The sequence below is a fragment of the Adiantum capillus-veneris genome, chromosome 15 (assembly GCF_014529385.1).
Source record: "Adiantum capillus-veneris isolate H3 chromosome 15, ASM1452938v2, whole genome shotgun sequence".
NCBI lineage: Eukaryota > Viridiplantae > Streptophyta > Polypodiopsida > Polypodiales > Pteridaceae > Adiantum > Adiantum capillus-veneris.
The window spans coordinates 15047830-15066908 of NC_140945.1; the positions used below are offsets into that span (position 1 = coordinate 15047830).

The 19079-nt window shown below is 39.0% G+C and overlaps 1 protein-coding gene across 1 annotated transcript; it reads right to left on the bottom strand.

Annotated features, from left to right (window-relative positions):
- Positions 1-15478: 15478 nt before the first annotated feature.
- On the bottom strand, positions 15479-18565 carry LOC147440312 (rab GTPase-activating protein 22-like). The gene is made up of 5 exons (XM_086530091.1): positions 18123-18565; positions 17421-17547; positions 17255-17304; positions 17099-17152; positions 15479-16957 (listed from the first exon to the last, which is right to left on the bottom strand). The coding sequence occupies exons 1-5, from the start codon at positions 18323-18325 to the stop codon at positions 15865-15867; spliced, it is 1527 nt and encodes a 508-aa protein (XP_086386217.1). The 5' UTR covers positions 18326-18565; the 3' UTR covers positions 15479-15864.
- Between the last annotated feature and the right edge of the window lie 514 nt (positions 18566-19079).

The following is a 19079-nucleotide window of genomic DNA, read 5'->3' on the forward strand; positions in this document are numbered from 1 at the left end:
GCAAAGTAGCATCAGTATTGGGTCCAATCCTAGCACACATACTATATCTCCACAAAATCTTGTTGTATAGGAGTCGAGGGTACAAAGCCAGCAATAGGGTAGGTAGCAAGACAACTAGTCGGCAGAGGGAAAAGAGAGGGAGGAGAGGAGAGTATGTAGAAGGGAGAGAACACAACTCAAAAGTGTTGCATTCGATGCCGCACTTGAAGGGTGCAACTGATAATCATCATGGGGAGAAGAGACCATCGTAAAGAAGGGGTGCAGTAAAAATGTACACCTTTTATAACTATGGTGGGTGTTGAGGGTGTTCCCACCCCTCCATAAGAAATGCCAGAAACACAATCACTTGGTAACTCATATGGTTACTAGGAGCTTGGAATAAGTGACATTTTTAGTGTCTGCTTTTAGTTTTCAAGCCTTCCCTTCATGGAGTCAATGATTGGCATGTGATGTTGTTCACTTTTAGAGTGCAATAGGAGTTAATATCACAAGTGAGTTCCAAATTCCCACCAAGGGCTTAGGAGCAAAAAGGAAAGACTACCCAAGGTATATATAATAGCAAACTGTTCAGATCTACTAGGAAATGCTCAAAGCTTAGCAAGTATTGTGAGAATTTAAAAGAGAATTAGTAATAGATTATAAAGAGGCATCAATGGCATGTGTGTGTGTGTGTGTGCGCGCGCGCGTGTGTCCACCCAATCCCAGGCACCATACTCAATGAGTCGGGAATAGGCCCATTGACTATGGCCCTACTGGCTAATTAGTTCAATGAGGTTAGTGCGATTTAAGTTTTAGCCCATGCTAGTTATTATGTGAAATAGCATGGGTAATGGTGTTTAATAGTTCACTTCTTTTAAAACCATAAAGGAAAAATTTATTAATCAGACAGTTGATTTCTTCCCGTGCAATAAAACAGCTAGATGATGAGTACATGATCACATGGAGTAGGCTCGGGCAAGTATTAATGGCAGCATTTGCTGGCCTATTACTTTTCTTTTTAACAAACTTGGTAGGGAATATTTTTAAATTGTCTCTTTTCCACATAAAACGGAGTTCAAAATTTTCATTAAAGGGGGTATGGAAACAAATACAGAAGTTCAAGAAATGTATAGAGGTAGAAAAGAAACTAGAGGGGGTATCAAAACCAAGCCCAAGAGTTAGCTCTATTTTAAGACAATTGGGGTAGATAGATAAAATAGCCTTATGAAAGGATCTATTGTTAATACGAAGTAGATTGTCCATGTACCGGTAAGTGTACGAAAAAGGTTAAGTTTGTGAAGGGTTTGTTTGTTCACCATGATATTTAAAAACCAACTGTATTCAAAAAAATCAAGATAGAGATTGCACATTACTGGTGAACATGAGAAACCCATTGGAATGCCAAGACATTGTTTAAAACATCGTCCCCCAAAGTGTATAACACAATTTTCAAGTATCCATGAAATGGAATTACAAAGGTCTTGTTCATCAAAGTGTGATGGTGGATTCAAAGAAGTTATTTTAATCCATCTAGGTTTATGAGATAACGAGATTTTTGAAAATCCCCTTATGTTAGCATTATCAAAAGCACCGAGTGATGTCGATAGAGAATAGGTAATAAATTTGATATGGGAGATTAAGTGTGGTCTCAATAAAGTTTTTGATAAGACAAAATGGGTTGTAGTGGCTTTTGAGGAAATCTTTACACACTTTTTGTTTTTTTGCAATTCAAACTGGGTGAGGATGAGATCAAGACAAAGGGTAATGTCCTTATTAAATTTTGTGAAAATATCGTTAGAGGCATCAAAATTCCGTTTGAATTTATGTTTGTGACTATTATAAGGTGAAAATAAAATGGAAATTTATTTACCTCTATAGAATATCCCATATTCTCATAATGATATATGATAGTGGTGGTGATCACATTAGGAGATAAGTTTAGTAGAGTAAATTCATCACCAACGAGTCATATGTGGGTTCCATTCCAAGTGAGTTATTTACATAATATTTCAGGGTTGTGAGAGGCTTTATCAAGCCCTGAAATAAACCATTTCTATGAAATAATTTGTAGATATCTGCCAATATCTGGGGTAATCCAAGAGTAAAGCATGGATAACTGTTTAGGTGATAAACGAGCAATTTTTTGTAAAAATCACTCTTTCCTGTTGGACTGTCATCTCGAGTGAGAGAGTTTTGACTAAGTTAGTCAAAGAGCCAAGTAAGACTTGAAGGGCAAGATAAAGGTTATTAGGAAAAATCGGAATATGATTCAAACCCTTAGAAATGATTTTCCAAACTTTGGGATTATCTATGATCCACAGGTCACAAGTGCAAACATGTATACCTAGATTGTCAAAGTCTTTACAAAACATATCAAATTGTGCACAAAAACATTCAAGCATCGTATTATTTCATTAAAAAATTGTGTTGTAGATAAGGCTTTTGATGGGATGATGCTAAGTCCAACCAATCATGACATGTTTAGCATATTGTGGTGACCAAAAAGAGTGCCAAAACATTCACAAAATAGAGATAGGAAATAGAGGATTTCTTTTCTATTGATAAAAACGATTCATATATAAGTTGTGAAGCATCCAAATTGTTATTACATCGAAGGACAAGAGAGCTGGCCACAGAAAGATGTTCAAAAGCTAGATCAAACCCTTGTGAAAGGGTTAAAGCCTGTATAAAAAAGATGAGGGATTAGTTGTACAGAAGTACTTATTCAAAAAAAGAGTTCTTATTGTTTTTGGCTTTTGTATCAAGAAAAGCCCTAGTTCTAGGGAGAGGAGGTTTTTGCAAAGGGTGATCCTTTAGATACTATAGAATATTTTCCATGATATTTGCGTGTTTCTCAAGGTCGTGGATAACCCTCATATGAGCAGTCCATTCAAAAGCAGTGTTTTCCTGAAAAAATAAGATTAACACAGGGGTAAGTGAACTTGGATTAACTTGCAACCCTAAAATCGGCAAAACCCAAAGACTACAAGAGCAATGAGTGGAATCCGATCCAGTCAAGGACGGACCACCTAACACATGGCAACCTAATGAGGATTTATAGACAGTGGATCAGTCAAAGCACTATGGACCAAAAATATTAAAAAGCCAGTGTCTTGGTCTCCCAGTAACTTGGGAGAGCCTTGTGCTTAGGACGTGTGTGTCGTTGTATTAAACTTAATACATATATACGAAAGAATAAAAAATGTTCAAAAAAAAAGTTGGTTTTAGAGAAAAAAGAGAGATTAGCACAAAAATGACTCAGTCTTAGATTCATTTTTGCACTTTACAATTGGAATGATGCATCATTCAAGTATTTTGATACAAGGAATAGTAGAGTTCACAAAGTCCTGTGGGTAAGGGTGGCTATGATCTTCAATGTCAGACATCAGCTAAGCCAAAATGCTCTTAATTAAAGATAGAATTCTCATGTGTATCCATATAAACAACATAACAGATTTTTTAGCCTTGAATACGTATTACAGGTGTCGACGAACCTATCAGTTGTTATCCTTGTCGTAATTAAAAAATATTTTAATTTAAACTACTATCTGAAAAATATGTTTTATTGTTATGTGGATCAGAAGGCCATCACCCCCTTCTCATTCAAGTGGCATAACCAATGTTATCTATAGTTTTTCTTATAAGTTCCAAATTTAATCATGTTGAGTTACCTTTTGAAGTGTTTTTTTATATAAACTTTCATTATGGTCTTAGAATATCCAGATAAGCTATGCACTTGTCTTAATGTTTTGTACAATACCAACAATTGAATAGTATGTAATGATTCAAGAAAAAAAATTGTGAGTCCAAAGTTAATTTGCAGCATCCTCTTAAAAGCAGTATGCTACTTTGTCATGAAAAGAAACCATACTCCAAAAGTTGGTGTATAATAATCGTCCAAATTTCAATTTTTTAAAAGCAAACATCGACTAAGTTTATAAGATCTTTGTCAAAGGCTCAACTAGGTATTTATATGCGTTGAAAGAATGTCATTAGTGCCTCACCACTAGCAAAATCAGAGGTAGAAAAGCTTGGTCCTAAATGCCATATTCTTTTTTAGAGAAAATTATCAAAAGTTGAAAAACCAGCTTCCTTAGAAATGATTTCTGGAGTCCCTTGGTAAAGACCACCAAGAGCCTTCATGTTTACAGTAAGTTTTATGAAAGAAAACTCATATTCAAGCAGTATTTAGAATCACGACCCAGATCATAAAGACAAATACCATCAGTGCCTTAGTCACAGTAATATCTTAAATGCCATTAAGTATTAACGATCTTTTTTTTTAAACAAAGAAAAATACCATATATGAGTAATGTTGATAGGCCAGCCTCAATAGATTTCTAGTGTTCCTTTGTTTAAAAAAACCATATTTAAACCACATTCTAGCTTACGAAAGTATCCAATTTACAATAAGGTTAAGCTTATGAAAAAAATATCAGTTTATTAGAAGGGCTTTTCTTTTTTAATTTATCACATTCCGTATTTAATTCTGGTGCTCCCACATAAGCAACCAAGACCCATTTCTTAAAAAATATAGAGTTCAGACTAAACATGGGACCATTATGCATTATAGAGTTTATCAAAAGTAAGCAGGCAACATTATCAAAAGTAAGTATGCATCAATTAAGCATCAACAATATTCACCTACACACAACCAAAGAATTCCATTAACATTTACACATTGAATACTTCAGTCAAATCATTAAATATTGACCTACGACCACTGCCAGTATAAGCAAAGTAGCAGCATATTAAACAGTTTAATGAAAGAGCACCTGAGAAGGAGCTTATCCTGTTACGAGACTGGGCACCCTCCTGTTGTAGTGGTTAGCTGCAACTGGGATAGCTGGCGTAATGGTTAATTATGTGCTATCTATTTGTTTTCTAATTGAGTTGATGATGATTTTGTAGAGTGGAATGCGGGGAGTTGATGAAGAAGTGCCGGCAATTACTCTTGGCCATTTTATAATGGCACAGTATTTTGAATCTCATTTCAATAAGCCACTATGGCTCTGTAAATATTTGTAGTGGGAACTCCCCTTATGGGTCATGCAAGAACTAATGAGCTTCACTCATTTACAAAAGTGAAGTGGTTGTAAAAAGAGGGGCCTCAATTTTTGGCACCTTAAACTCAAAAATAATATATTAAATACCAACTCCACAAGAGAGGTGCCGTGGAGTTTGGGGCTAGATTTAGGTTTTTCTCTTGCAGATTCTCTTCTATACTCTCTTATGCTATGGTTATTTTTTTGTGTACTCTCTAATCTAGTCTCCATCCCTTACACATCTCTTACAATCTCTTACAAGCATGTCTATGTCAATTCTATGTTTATTGTGTGTGTGTGTGTGTGTGTGTGTGTGTGTGTGTGTGTGTGTGTGTTATAGTCTAGGTGTGAGTGTGTGTGCTTGGAAATTGGAAGAAGAGGTGGACAGGTTGATGGTGATGCTTGGGAGCTTTTGTTGAATAGTTTAAGCGGTCGATCTCCCCCTCTTCACTCAACAGTGGTATCAGAGCGAAGGTTCCGTTCACTTGGGTAATTATGCGAACAAGAAGACTCCATTTCGTCAATCAAGAAGCTATGGTTGCAAAAGCCGAAGTACAGTTAGAAATTTTGATGCAAATTTTCATTAAGGAATTGTAGAATTCGAGCAAGGATCAAGGAAATCTATATCGACCACAATTCAAAAACCGGCAAAGCTTTGAAATCTTGCCACGAAGACTCGAAGATTGAAGGAAAGCAAGAAGCGGCGAAGAAGAGAAGAGAAAATTTTGCAGGTATTCAAGAGCATTTCAAGAGCTTTTAAGCTGGGCAAATTTCGACCTCAACTAGCACCTCCAAGAGGCTCGAGTTTCTCCAATCAACGTGGGAACAGGCCCTTAATTGCAATTCTTCAGTCCTGTCGACCTCAGTCAAATCGTGCTACGACTGCACAACGCTGTCTTCATCGCGCTGTCTGTTGAAGCCTGCACGCCCGTCGCCACCATGCAAGGCTTTATATAAAGTCTTTAGACACTTTAAAAAAAAGGTGTGGCTTAATGTAATGGCTAGGCATTATTGGTCAGCCGCCCACTGAAGCCTTCAAGGTTTTTTTTTTAAAAAAAAAATCTCCAAAAGGGTTTTCCCACGCTACTTCGACCGCCCAGCGCAGGGTTTCAGCAATTAAATTTAATCTCTTCATCACTTCAAGGGGCAATCATTCCCCCCTATTGTTCGGCCATTGAAGAAGTCCAAGCAACCCACTAAAGACAAAGAAAAAAAAATTGCGCTTCGATTGGCTTTCCGCAACATTTGAAATTGCCAATCGCCCTTAACTTTACGACCGATTATTTTTCAAGAATCGCATCCAAAGATCAAAGCGGGCGACGATCAAAGGCCGTGCATCATTAACGACTATCCGTCCCGACGCAGGGCATGGATCGGGCAGTGACCATACCGTAAAATTGACAGTTGTATTATCATTTTGTGGTAAGGGAGATCGGACACTACAAAATTCAACCAGCTCGGTGATGCACCGTCGGAACGTCTACTTTTCTGGCAATTTCCTAGCGCATCGCCATTCCGGACTGGACGCCACCAAAATTTTTCAGCTAAGTACATTACATTTCAGTTATTTATTTTACTCTTTTATTTCACATATTGTACCTGTAAATATCAGTAAATAGCCCTTTTTAAGCATTATTCTTAAAAAATTATTTATTAAAAAAAAAACAGAAAAAGCACGCAATCATGGCACACCTTCCTCAGGCACCCACAATTGCGGAACAACTTCAAAATCTGCAACAGCCACTCACATATGAACGCATGCGAAGGCAAGAACTTGAAGATAAATTATTGCATTCTACACGCACCGAATCTGCACTAGCACCCAAGAAAATTCAAATTAGCAGAAAAACCTTCACTTTCAAGGATTTTGATGGCACTAAAGATGCTAGTACGGTTCTAGCATGGATTAGCCAACTAGATGACTATTTTCATGATGAAGACTTTCCCTAGCGTGAAATGGTAAAATGTGCATCAAATCATCTCACTAGTAGCGTTGTATTGTGGTGGAACGCCACCAAACAACATGGAAGAAGACCACGCACCTGGCATGCATTTAAAAAAGTGTTTTTATCCCAATTTTTGCCCACACAGTACAAAGCTAAAGCACGACGTCGATAGGATTTAATTGGACAGGGTCGAAATGAAGATGTACAGGGTTACACTGACTGTTTTTTGAATTGTTTAATTCAATTGCAAGCTATTGAATATGCTAGTCGCAGGAAATTGAAGCGAAAGTACATAGCAATCTTGGCACTACAAATTAGTGCTGAGGTCGATATGTTCGAACCAGATTATCTGTCAAAGGCTATTAATTTGGCTCTCAACACAGAAAAGAAGAAAGGTGGACAATCCTCGCACACTGATCAACCTGCTAACACTAACCGCAACAAGAGACCTCCTTTCTCTACTAACTTTGACAGAAACAAACACCAAAGCCGTACTTTTTTCAAGAGACGTAGATTCGACAATTCCCCTACAACTGCTCAACCTCCTACAAGAACAACAACACCAACACCCAGCAACGAGGCAACCAAAATTCTTTCAACCAACGTTCTCCTCCAAATTCTAATGGTAACAAAAAGGTGAAGTGTTTTAAATGCTTTCAGTATGGTCACTATGCAAATAAGTGCCCAAATGGCCGTGCTAAGGGCAATGGTCAATCCAATGGCCACTCCAATGGAGTCAACAAAAATTCAAGTCAAAAACCCTTCACCAACAATCGCCCCAACGGAGCTACTCTTAACCTCATCAAAGATGGCACACCCAACGACAATGAAGTGGAAGCTAACTACGGTGAGGGATATGATCATGATTATGCTAACGATGACAACCCATCCTCAGGTACTCCTATATCTCCTCACACTTTGTTTAAAGTGCAAGGCACTGTTAAGGGTGAAAATGTCACCATCCTGTTAGACGATGGTAGTAGCCATGACTTCATTTCCACACGATTGGCACAACAACTATCACTCTCTAAAATCTCATCACCTCACAAGGTCAAAACTGTTTTTAATAATCAACGTTTTATTGTAAAACTCAAGTCACTGTTGAAGTTTGCATTGTTGAATTCACACAAGCACGTACATTTTTGGTAGCACCATTGCATGGTCTTGTTATGATTTTGGGAATGCCATTTCGTCATGAATTTGACCCGTTGATTAATTATAAAACACGTACAATGTCTTTCACTCATAATAATAAAAATTTCTCCATCCAAGCAACACTGGAATATCAAAAATTTCCACTCCTCTCTCACACTCAAGCCAAACGAGCAATTCGAAAACAGGGCAAAACATATTTAGTATTGGTAAATCGAATTTTTGTTGAAACTGAAACTTCACGTAACTCCACACGATGAATTTCTCTCACAATTTAAAGATTGTTTCATGCATGATCTGCCACCTGGAATTCCACCATCACGCCCAGAAGACCACAAAATTGACATTATACCAGGTAGTGAACCTCCTTTTAGAGCACCTTATCGTGTAAATCCAACCGCGCACAGGGAGATACAAACTCAAATTATTGATTTACTTGACCGAGGCCTAATCCGACCTAGTAGTTCACCATACGAAGCTCCAATACTTCTTGTCAAGAAAAAAAATGGAACCTTTCGTATGTGTATCGACTACAGGGCTTTAAACAAGATCACCATTAAGAATAGGTTTCCTATTCCTAGAGTGGATGATCTATTAGACAAACTAAAAGGGACAAAAATCTTCAGCAAAATTGACCTCAAATCAGGGTACCATCAAGTTAAAATGTTTGAACATGATGTCTACAAAACTGGTTTTAGAACACAAACTGGACACTATGAATTCCTTGTCATGCCATTTGGTTTGACCAATGCACCAGCCACCTTTACACGCATGATGAATAGAGTTTTCATTGACTATCAAGATTTTGTGATTGTATTTTTTTATGACATCTTGGTATTCAGTAAATCTAAAGAAGAGCATAAACAATATTTAACACGTGTATTTAATCTGCTTGCACAAAATCACTTGTATTTGAATCTTGAAAAGAGTTCATTTTTCCAATCTGAAATTGAATATTTGGGACATATGGTATCGCGTAAGGGAATACATGTCGATCTAAAGAAAATTGAAGCCATTCAATCATGGCCTAAACCCAAAAATTTGCATGAGCTACATTCTTTTATTGGTCTCTGTAGTTATTACAGGAAATTTGTTCATAATTTTGCTTACAAATCACATTATTTGACTCTCCTGTTGAAGAAAAACACGCCTGATGAATTTATGAATGGATTGATTTGCAAGAAAGCTCATTTGATGCACTTAAACATGCTTTGACTAATGCACCTGTATTGCAATTGCCTGATTTTGAAAGTCCATTCTTTGTGGTAGTCACTGATGGTAGTGGAAAAGGTATCGATGCAGTCCTTATGCAAGATAACCATCCAATTGCTTTTGAAAGTCATAAATTCAAACCATCTGAAACAAAGTTCAGTACTTATGATAAAGAGTTGACTGTTGTGGTACATGCATTGAAAATTTGGAAACACTATGTAATGGGTACTGACTTGATCATTAAAACTAATCAACAAAGTATCAAATATTTACTTTCTCAGCGCTTAATAGATGATAGACATATTAAGTGGGCCGCTTTTATTCAAAGTTTTCAGCCCAACGTTCAATACCAACCTTGTAAAGAAAACGTTGTAGCTCATGCTTTGAGTAGAAGACCCTCACTTAATCATCTATCAACCATTACGGGAACTTCATTTGACACTATGCCTGACACTTATGTACATGATGATGACTTCAAAAGGACATGGTTGCACATGCTTGATAATTCTGTACACACATTCCTCGAATACACTATTCAAGAAAACTTCCTTTATTTCAAACAAAAATTGTGTGTGACTAAACCTTTCCGTACATTAATTATTGAAGAATTGTACAAACCACCTTAAGTTGGACATAGAGGATTTGCTGCAACTTTGCAAAATTTATGTCGTGATTTCTATTGGCCTACTATGAGAATGGATGTTAAACAGTATGTTTCAACTTGTTTGATTTGTCAAAAAATCAAAGCAGCTCTACAGGTAAGAAATTGGGACTTTTACACCCTCTCCCCATTCCTGAAAGACCTTGGAAACATATTTCAATGGATTTTGTTACTGGTTCCCCCCTCACAATGCACAAACATGACATGATTTGGACCATTATTGACCGTTTCTCTAAACAAGCGTATTTCATTCCTTGTAAGAAAACACTCACAGCACATCAAGCTGCACTTCTATTTCTTAAAACTGTTTTTCCACATCATGGTTTGCCTAAAGTGATTATTTCTGACCGAGATTCAAAATTTTGTAGTGCTGTTTGGACTACTGTGTTTGAAAATCTTGGCACTACACTTGACTTCACTTCTGCGTTTCATCCTGAATCTAATGGTCAAACTGAAGTCACCAACCGTACTATTATTGACTTGTTAAAGGCTTATGTTTCTTCTCAACCTAAGAAATGGGATGATTACCTACATATTTTACAATTTGCATACAACAACACCACTCACACTGCCATGGGTAAGTCTCCATTTGAAATTGTATATGGTCACTCTCTTCCTACTCCTGCTTCACGTCTTTCTAATGTTGTACCTACCGCTGATGATTTCACTACTGACTTTCATGATATTTATGCAAGTGTGCATTCTGCCATTAAACACTCACAAGAACTTTACACCAAGCATGCTAACAAGCACCGCAAGGCACACTAATTCAAAGAAGGTGATCATGTTTTACTTCGCATCGAAAAATGAAGGATCAAAAGTGTTGATACCAATGTCTTTGTTAAGTTTGCTCCTCGTTTTTATGGACCTTTTAAAATTTCAGCTGTCATTAATGATGTTTCTTTCCATTTAGAACTACTTGCACATTGGCACATTCACAATGCCTTTCACATTAGTCTTTTACGTCCATTCCGAGGACCCCTACCTACACACCACATATGAAGACCCACCTTCACTTATAGACCAAGAAGAGCAACTCATCCCTCACAAAATAGTTGATCACGAGACCACCACTACACGCACTAGAATGGTTTATAACCGTTACTTTTTTACTTTCAAGGGCCACCCTAGAGAGGATGCCAATGGATGCCTGAAAAGTTTTTTCGCAACTTTTCCGACCTTCTTCACACTTTCCATCACTCACGGTCCAGTTGATTTCTCTATTGAGCAACTGAGGACAGTTGCTATCCCTAGTGGGAGGGATGTTACGAGACTGTGCACCCTCCTGTTGTAGTGGTTAGCTGCAACTGGGATAGCTGGCGTAATGGTTAATTATGTGCTGTCTATTTGTTTTCTAATTGAGTTGATGATAATTTTGTAGAGTGGAATGCGGGGAGTTGATGAAGAGGCGCCAGCAATTACTCTTGGCCATTTTATAATGGCACAGTATTTTGAATCTCATTTCAATAAGACACTATGGCTCTGTAAATATTTGTAGTGGGAACTCCCCTTATGGGTCATGCAAGAACTAATGAGCTTCACTCATTTACAAAAGTGAAGTGGTTGTAAAAAGAGGGGCCTCAATTTTTGGCACCTTAAACTCAAAAATAATATATTAAATACCAACTCCACAAGAGAGGTGCCGTGGAGTTTGGGGCTAGATTTAGGCCTTTCTCTTGCAGATTCTCTTCTCTACTCTCTTATGCTATGGTTATTTTGTTATGTACTCTCTAATATAGTCTCCATCCCTTACACATCTCTTACAATCTCTTACAAGCATGTTTATGTCAATTCTATGTTTACTCTGTGTGTGTGTGTGTGTGTGTGTGTGTGTGTGTGTGTGTGTGTGTGTGTGTGTGTCATAGTTTAGGTGTGAGTGTGTGTGCTTGGAAATTGGAAGAAGAGGTGGACAGGTTGATGGTGATGCTTGGGAGATTTTGTTGAATAGTTTAAGTGGTCGATCTCCCACTGTTCACTCAACATATCCATAGTGCAGAACACACAGATCAGGCGACAACACTTCCACGACCCTCACTATCTTTTTCGAAAAACAGACAAAACCTCGTAAATGCAAGGCTAAGTGAGGGAGGTGAGAATCCCTCACCTTTAAATAAGCAAGGAGTCTCCACGATGTAGTAGTATTGGGTCCAATCCGAGCACATCTACCATAAATCTTGGCGTGCAGGAGTCGGGGGTACAAAGCCAACAATAGGGTAGACATCAAGATAACTTGTCAGCACAGGGGAAAGAGAGAGGGAAGGAGAGTATGTAGAAGGGAGAGAACAAAACTCGGGAGTGTTGCAGTCGATGTTACAGCAGAAGGGTGCAACCGTAATCAGTGCGGGGAGAAGAGACCACCATAAAAAAAGGGGTGCAGTAAAAATGTACACTTATTATAACTATGGTGGGTGGTGAGGGTGTTCCTACCCCTCCATAAGAAATGCCGAAAACACAATCACTTGGTAACTCATATAGTTACTAGGAGCTAGGCAATCAATGAGTTTCTTTATCCAAATTAATTAACATTTTTAGTGTCTGCTTTTGGTTTCCAAGCCTTCTCCTTCAGGGAGTCAATGATAGGCACATGAGGGAGTTCATTTAGAGTGCATTAGGAGGTAATATCACAAGTGAGGTACAAATTCCCATCTAGGGCTTAGGAGCAAAAAGGAAAGACTACCCAAGGTATATATAATAGCAGACTGTTCATATCTACTGGGAAATGCTCAAAGCTTAGAAAGTATTTTGAGATTTCAAAAGAGAATCAGTAATAGATTATAAAGGGAGATTAGTGAGATGTGTGTGTGTGTGTGTGTGTGTGTGTGTGTGTGTGTGTGTGTGTGTGTGTGTGTGTGTGTGTGAGAGAGAGAGAGAGAGAGAGAGAGAGAGAGAGAGAGAGATTGCATCATTTATAGATGGTCAATTCACAAAGCTTCAATTCACCATCATGATCCAAGGTCACGAGGCCATTTATCCCAACCGTCAAAATTTGCAACATTATTGAGCGGAGTTGTGGTGTTGAATATGTAGATGGGTGACAACTCAGCACATGTAGTAATACCACTAATCATTAGCCCAACAATCAATTAACATTATTGAGCGAAATTGTGGTGTTGTATTGCAACATTGTTGAGTGGAATTATGGTGTTGAATAGGTAGATGGGTGACAACTCACCACATGTGTAATACCGCTAATCATTAGCTCAACAATCAATTAACAACTGACAAGTGAGGATGCATAATGCAAATGGCCGGTTCTTAACAAATCTAATGATTACACATCAGTTGCAACTTGCAAGAATACTGCATGCATACGTCCCATTGCTGATCGTATTGTCACCTACCTCATTTCCATCGACCATGATGAATATTGAGCTCTTGACAATCATGTGCACCCCACTACCTTGGACCATGATGGCCGGGAAAGGACACTTGGTGTCCTTTCCCATAAAACATGCTCGCCACATGGCTATCAGCTCCCGTCGGTTAACATAGTGGCTTGCATGCTTTATGGGGAAAGGACAACCTCATAATATAGCCTAAAGATAGATAGTGCTCTTGAAACCATCCATAAACTCACAAGACTATAAAACTTTAAGAAATTTAGGTACAAACCTTCTGAATGGCCAACATCACCCTCACAAAATCATCACCCTACGCATTGTCCTTCCTGCCAATGTCAATCGCCAAGAGAGGTTACCTATTCTAGTGTCTTTTGCCTACCCCTTTATAGATGAACCATCCATGGCAACCACGCAAGAGCATTCATGGATGCCTCCATTTTCTTGAACATGGTATCCTCTTTTCTTAACCGCTTGTGAGCACCATGAGATCGAAGACTAGGTGCCCAATAAGCACATTTTGCTCGCTTCTCTTTGTAATTTTTCTCTTTTCTAACCCCTCAAGAGAGAAATTATAAGGGAAAATAAATAATTCTAAGACCTTTCTTTCTTGCATTGAGCTCATTGTCTCTCATTGGCAGACAAGGGGGGACAGCATGAGTTCAACTACAATGCACAAATTGAAAGCATTCGAAGCATCATGGCTTGCCAAAAACTCAAGTAGGCATGTTGTAAATTGCCAACATTAAGTTTGCAGGAGGCTTAGTTGCCTTGAGGGATGGAAAATTACAAGGTCCATATAGACTTCATTCCCTTTCCTGTGTACAACCAGTAGGTTCGCACTACATGTAAGGTAAAATTGAGAAATTTTCTTAAGGGTTACAAGAAACCATCATTTGCATTGGAGAACAGTCACCAGGACAACTTCAGATCCCTAAACTAGCTTTGCCCTTGCCCAACAAAGCCAAATGCCTAGAACAATATCACCAATGGAATATTCTTGATACAGCAATGTTTGTAAATGACAACGGTACCAAAAATGTTCACAATGGACGTGTGGTAGCATTGTATTTTTCAGCAACACGCTCACACTACAGCGTTATGATGGTAATCTTTATAGTAGGGAAGGTATGTTAGAAACTAACTGATAAAAGCACTTTGGTTACACATCGAGTGGTACACTGCTCTCATTTTGCTAAATCGTTCTTAAATTTAACAAGCTCTACCGAGAGCCAAGTTTATTCGTGAGCCATAGTCTAACCAAATGAAAAACACCCAACTATCAATCAAAAAAGGTAGTCAACAAGACCTTTGGTAATTGTCATTTAACCATCTTTGATTGGGTACCCAGGCCTTACAAAAGGTAAGAGTATCCAAGTCCCTACTACTCTCTCTCAATATAAAATCCATGCTTATATATGACAATAAAATCACTTTTCCTTTGAAAAGATAAATAACCATCATACAAGAACCCAGGTCATCCACACAAAATTCCTTAGCAGAAGTTTCTCATACAAATATGTGCATTTGATGTGCAAGCATGAGGTCCAATTTTATTCTCAGCAACAATAGACCATTCCTGATCTTGGAAAAAACAATTCTACACAACAAGCACCATACAAGAGCCATGCTTTGTGTAGCAAATAAATGATGCAAGAAGAACCTGCAATCATGGACTTTGCGCAAGCGACATCTTGAGTGGCATCTACTACATAGAGCACTTTGCTCTAAGTGATTGGCTACTTTGAAGCTTCTAGGTCGGCTCAACTTGTTCCAGAAAAGAAAACCAACAAGCAAAACTCCCCTATAGCGTGGTCATTGCCTCATATTGCTGTTTGCCATCCAGAACAAAGATCAGACAAAGCAGGTGCAGTAAGTCAAATAGGTTAAGTTGTGCGCTAATTCACTGGATGACTTCATGGAGGATAACACCAGAACTTTTACATTATATGAGACCAAGCACCAAATTGGAAATCCTCAAAATGCTATTTATTACCCACAATCAGTACAAACAACACGAAGCCCACAACTCACCCCAACACATGGAAAATTCTCCAGACAATCAAATCAAGGTTAGAGACAAGGTGTTTCTGCATTGCCTGATCAATACAAATTATCAGAAAAATACTAAAATGAATCCCAGAATTTGATCAGCTCATCGATGCATTTTTTGTAATTTATTGAATACCAATGACCAACTTTCATGGATTCCTGCATGAATTGGCACATCTTCACAACATAATCAGACAGATCACAAATACCAGAGGACCATACCTTTCAAATCCAAAAACAGAACGAGGATCGGTCTTGCCCCGCAGTATATTTCTTTTGCTTTCAGTATTGCTTTACACATGATTAAATGCTGTCGAGGCTGGTTAAACAATTGTCTATTATCAGTTAGCAACCTTCAGCCGTTAAATGTCATCGATGCGTCTTGGGCGAGTCCGAATGTGTTATGTCCAATATGCCCCGCGCACACGCATGAATAACAAGGTCATAAAGACAAAGAACCATCGGCTTGAGATAAAGCCCTACTCCGGAATGCGACCCTGCACAGCAGAAACCAATTCCCGAGCGTCATCTAAAAGTGACCATACATCTAGATGCCCTGCCATGCTATTGCACTCTCTCAGAATTTCATCCATTCCTTTGCACTTTTCAATCAACTTCCTCTTTTGACGGACTGCCGCTGCTATCACAAACAATATTAAATCATCTGTGACATAGCTTCGCTTTCTTGATTTCCGCCAAGACAAAGTTCTCACATGACTTATTCCTGCAGCCCTCTTCTCAGCCCAAATGACCTCCCACAGGGAGATAGTCTGTTCAAAAGTTAGCTCCCTTCTAAGTAGTACTACGACCATTCGGTACACAAAGTAACAGTCTTGGGCGTCCATGCTCTCAAGATGAGAGTACAGATGAGGATCACCCACTTTGAAAATACTTGAGATCTTGTTGAGCTGACGTCGGATGCCAGCTTCATCAAGACGGAAATTGTGACGAGCAGTGTTCATAAACTGAACGAAGCACCAGAAAGCCTGATAATCCTCATCCAGAAGGGCAACAAAGGGGGAGAGGAGGTCGCTCATACCTTGACAATATCCTGTCTCAGGGTCAAATAAAGCATACGCTTCTAAAATACCAACAAGGCGGGCAGCATGATGTTGCCTGCAGGGCTCCAAATGTTCATCATCTTTAAGCCCTACACTTGTGGCAAGCTCCCCTGCCACTTCCTCGCTTACATTTGCTTGACTTGGAGAGTAAGGAACCCATTCTGCATTCATCCGGACAGCATCCAACCGCATGATACGTTGCCACGTGATAAAATCCTCTGTATCCTTCAAGCAGCCATCCTTAATATTTTGATTTTCCATTGCTGTTGATGCAGGTGTAGCTGTGGTTGTTGCAACCTCTGCTCTGTGCTCCTTTTCGGAAGCCTCTTCACTGCTATCCATTTCCGAATCGGCATTTTTTGCAAACATTTGCTGTTCTTCCAAACCAAAGGAGCTTGAAGCTCCCAACTCTGTATCAATAGTTTTGTCTACCCCATTAAGATCTGCGACATCTTCGGAAACGTTCCCTCTCAAGGTATCACATTGGGTTCTAAGATCTCTATACACATCTCTGCCAAAACCAAAGACATTATCACATGCTCCTTCTATACGATCCAAGAAGCACAATCCATCTATACAAAGAAACTGGCAGATAAACTGAAGAATGCAGCAAAACAGCTTGACATTGTAAATGTAACTAAAGGGGCAACACCTTTTGCGACACTCCTCGGCCTCTCGTTCCTCCTGTGTGCTGTCAAGATCATAACTGAAAAACCAAGAAAGATTTACTTTTCTGTTCTTCAACCTCACCAAAATATATATATAGCTATGTGACAAAAAGGCCATGATGAAAAGAGCAATCACTTACAAGCCTAAAAGAAAGAGCCATACTTCAGCCCTGATGCTTCGATCGATACCCTGTCGAACCACCACACCCACAACCACGCACCCATAAACAAGAGGAAAAGCATTGTGTTTGCCTAGCAAAAAACATGACTGTGCAATGGAAAGCATAAAATAGAAATATTCGCTACCCCATGGCGAATCTTTTTGAGAACTTTGTGCTGATCAATTAGTCGACCAGATTCAGGGTCAAATGCATCACGCCATTGCTTCTCTGAAAGAGGACTTTTTCTCTTCTTCCTCCGCCGGAAAGGTGATCTGAGAGAGAAAAGAACAAAACACAGAAGCTCAGGGCTTCCACTTTTCCAAAGTTTACGTGTCCCTATTCAGTTCTGCATTAGTCACTACCACGATGTTACCTTGTGCAGAAGACAAATGATAAATTTTACAGGCTGAAAGGCCCTTTTCAATCAGCTTCTGGAGAAATACTTGTAATACAATCCAGTTTTCCTTGTCCACACCTTGGTGTACAATTGGTGCAAACGCACTAGCAATATCGTGCAAAAATAACATAATCACTACCTTCCTAAATAGCAAAAAGCTGGGCGAGTGTCCAAACTCAGAGCAGGAGACAGAAGCGGTCAAAGGACCCACATTATTCAGATCCATTGCACTTTTCCTGGCAACATTCCCCAATGTCCCATAATCTCCAAAACAATAAAGATGACCCCTGGTTTGTGATGCGCAGATGACAAACCACACGGTAAGTCATGCTACACATAGCGCGCACATCCATAATACAAGCTCACAGGGGTGATCATTTTCAGTACCCTCCACAACAGATTGCTATCACTAGACAAGTGACCCACATATAGATGCATCCTAGACCTTACCTGCGGCTGTAGATGAGTGTTCCTCCAACAGCGGCAGCTACCGCCACACCTGCAACTGCAGTGATGGCAACTCCAACGGCCACCGAGGACTCAAGGGAGGGATTCCGCATAGGACTGGACGAGGACATTGCCGACTGCTGCAAAAAAGACAAAGCTTCATGAAGAGCAGCCGCAGCCCGCACAAAGAACTCCTGCTCAAACATTCCAATGTCTTTACGTGAAGGGTTCCCGGCAAGGGGATGACGATGAGGGTGCCATATGCTTCAATTTCAAGGTTAGGGTTAAGGTTGGGATTGGGGTTTCAACTGTGAGGATGGGGGGCTTCGATGGGCACATTGAGCTCCGAGAAAAGAAGAAGAAGAAGCTCGCACAGCATCTCACGTATCTTGCATTACATTCCCTCATCAAGCCTCAAGCACTGGTTTCATCTATTTTCAGCGCCCTTCCAAAAAGCTACTACTTAGCATGGTTAATTAATAATTATTTGCAACCTTCCTTTGAGATTTGCCCTGCAAATGCATGTAAAACACTCGGGAAAATTACAAAATATATGGTAATTTTCAAAATACTTGCAAGAAATTTCCCAAATACCGTAAACATTTTCTAATAATGCCAAAATTACCCCTTGTTAATCATGCAAATATCTCCCAAAAAATTTTGTTGCAAGTCTTTACACGAACATTGGTTCTCCTTCAATAGAAGATGATGAAACCAGGATTTTAGATAATATTGTATGCTCTTGAGATGAAATGATTAGTCATGTGTAAACATAAATGCCTCTATTTGTGCGCTTATCGGTGGAAATCTTCGCATTAAATACTTAAAAATAGATCTTTCTATGTTTAAAAGAATGACCTATGCAATTACTGAAGCAATCAATCCAAGTCAAAACAAGGGTAGTTTGGGAATTTTTAAAATTTCAGGGGTATTTTGGTAATCAAATTTCAGCTAGTAGTA

Coding starts and splice junctions, on each gene's coding strand:
- LOC147440312 (XM_086530091.1), bottom strand. CDS start 18,325: ATGTTTGAGCAGGAGTTCTTTGTGCGGGCTGCGGCTGCTCTTCATGAA. Junction 17,305..17,420: donor TCAAAAAGATTCGCCATGGG/GTAGCGAATATT, acceptor GTGGTTCGACAG/GGTATCGATCGAAGCATCAG. Junction 17,153..17,254: donor TGGCTCTTTCTTTTAGGCTT/GTAAGTGATTGC, acceptor TTGGTTTTTCAG/TTATGATCTTGACAGCACAC.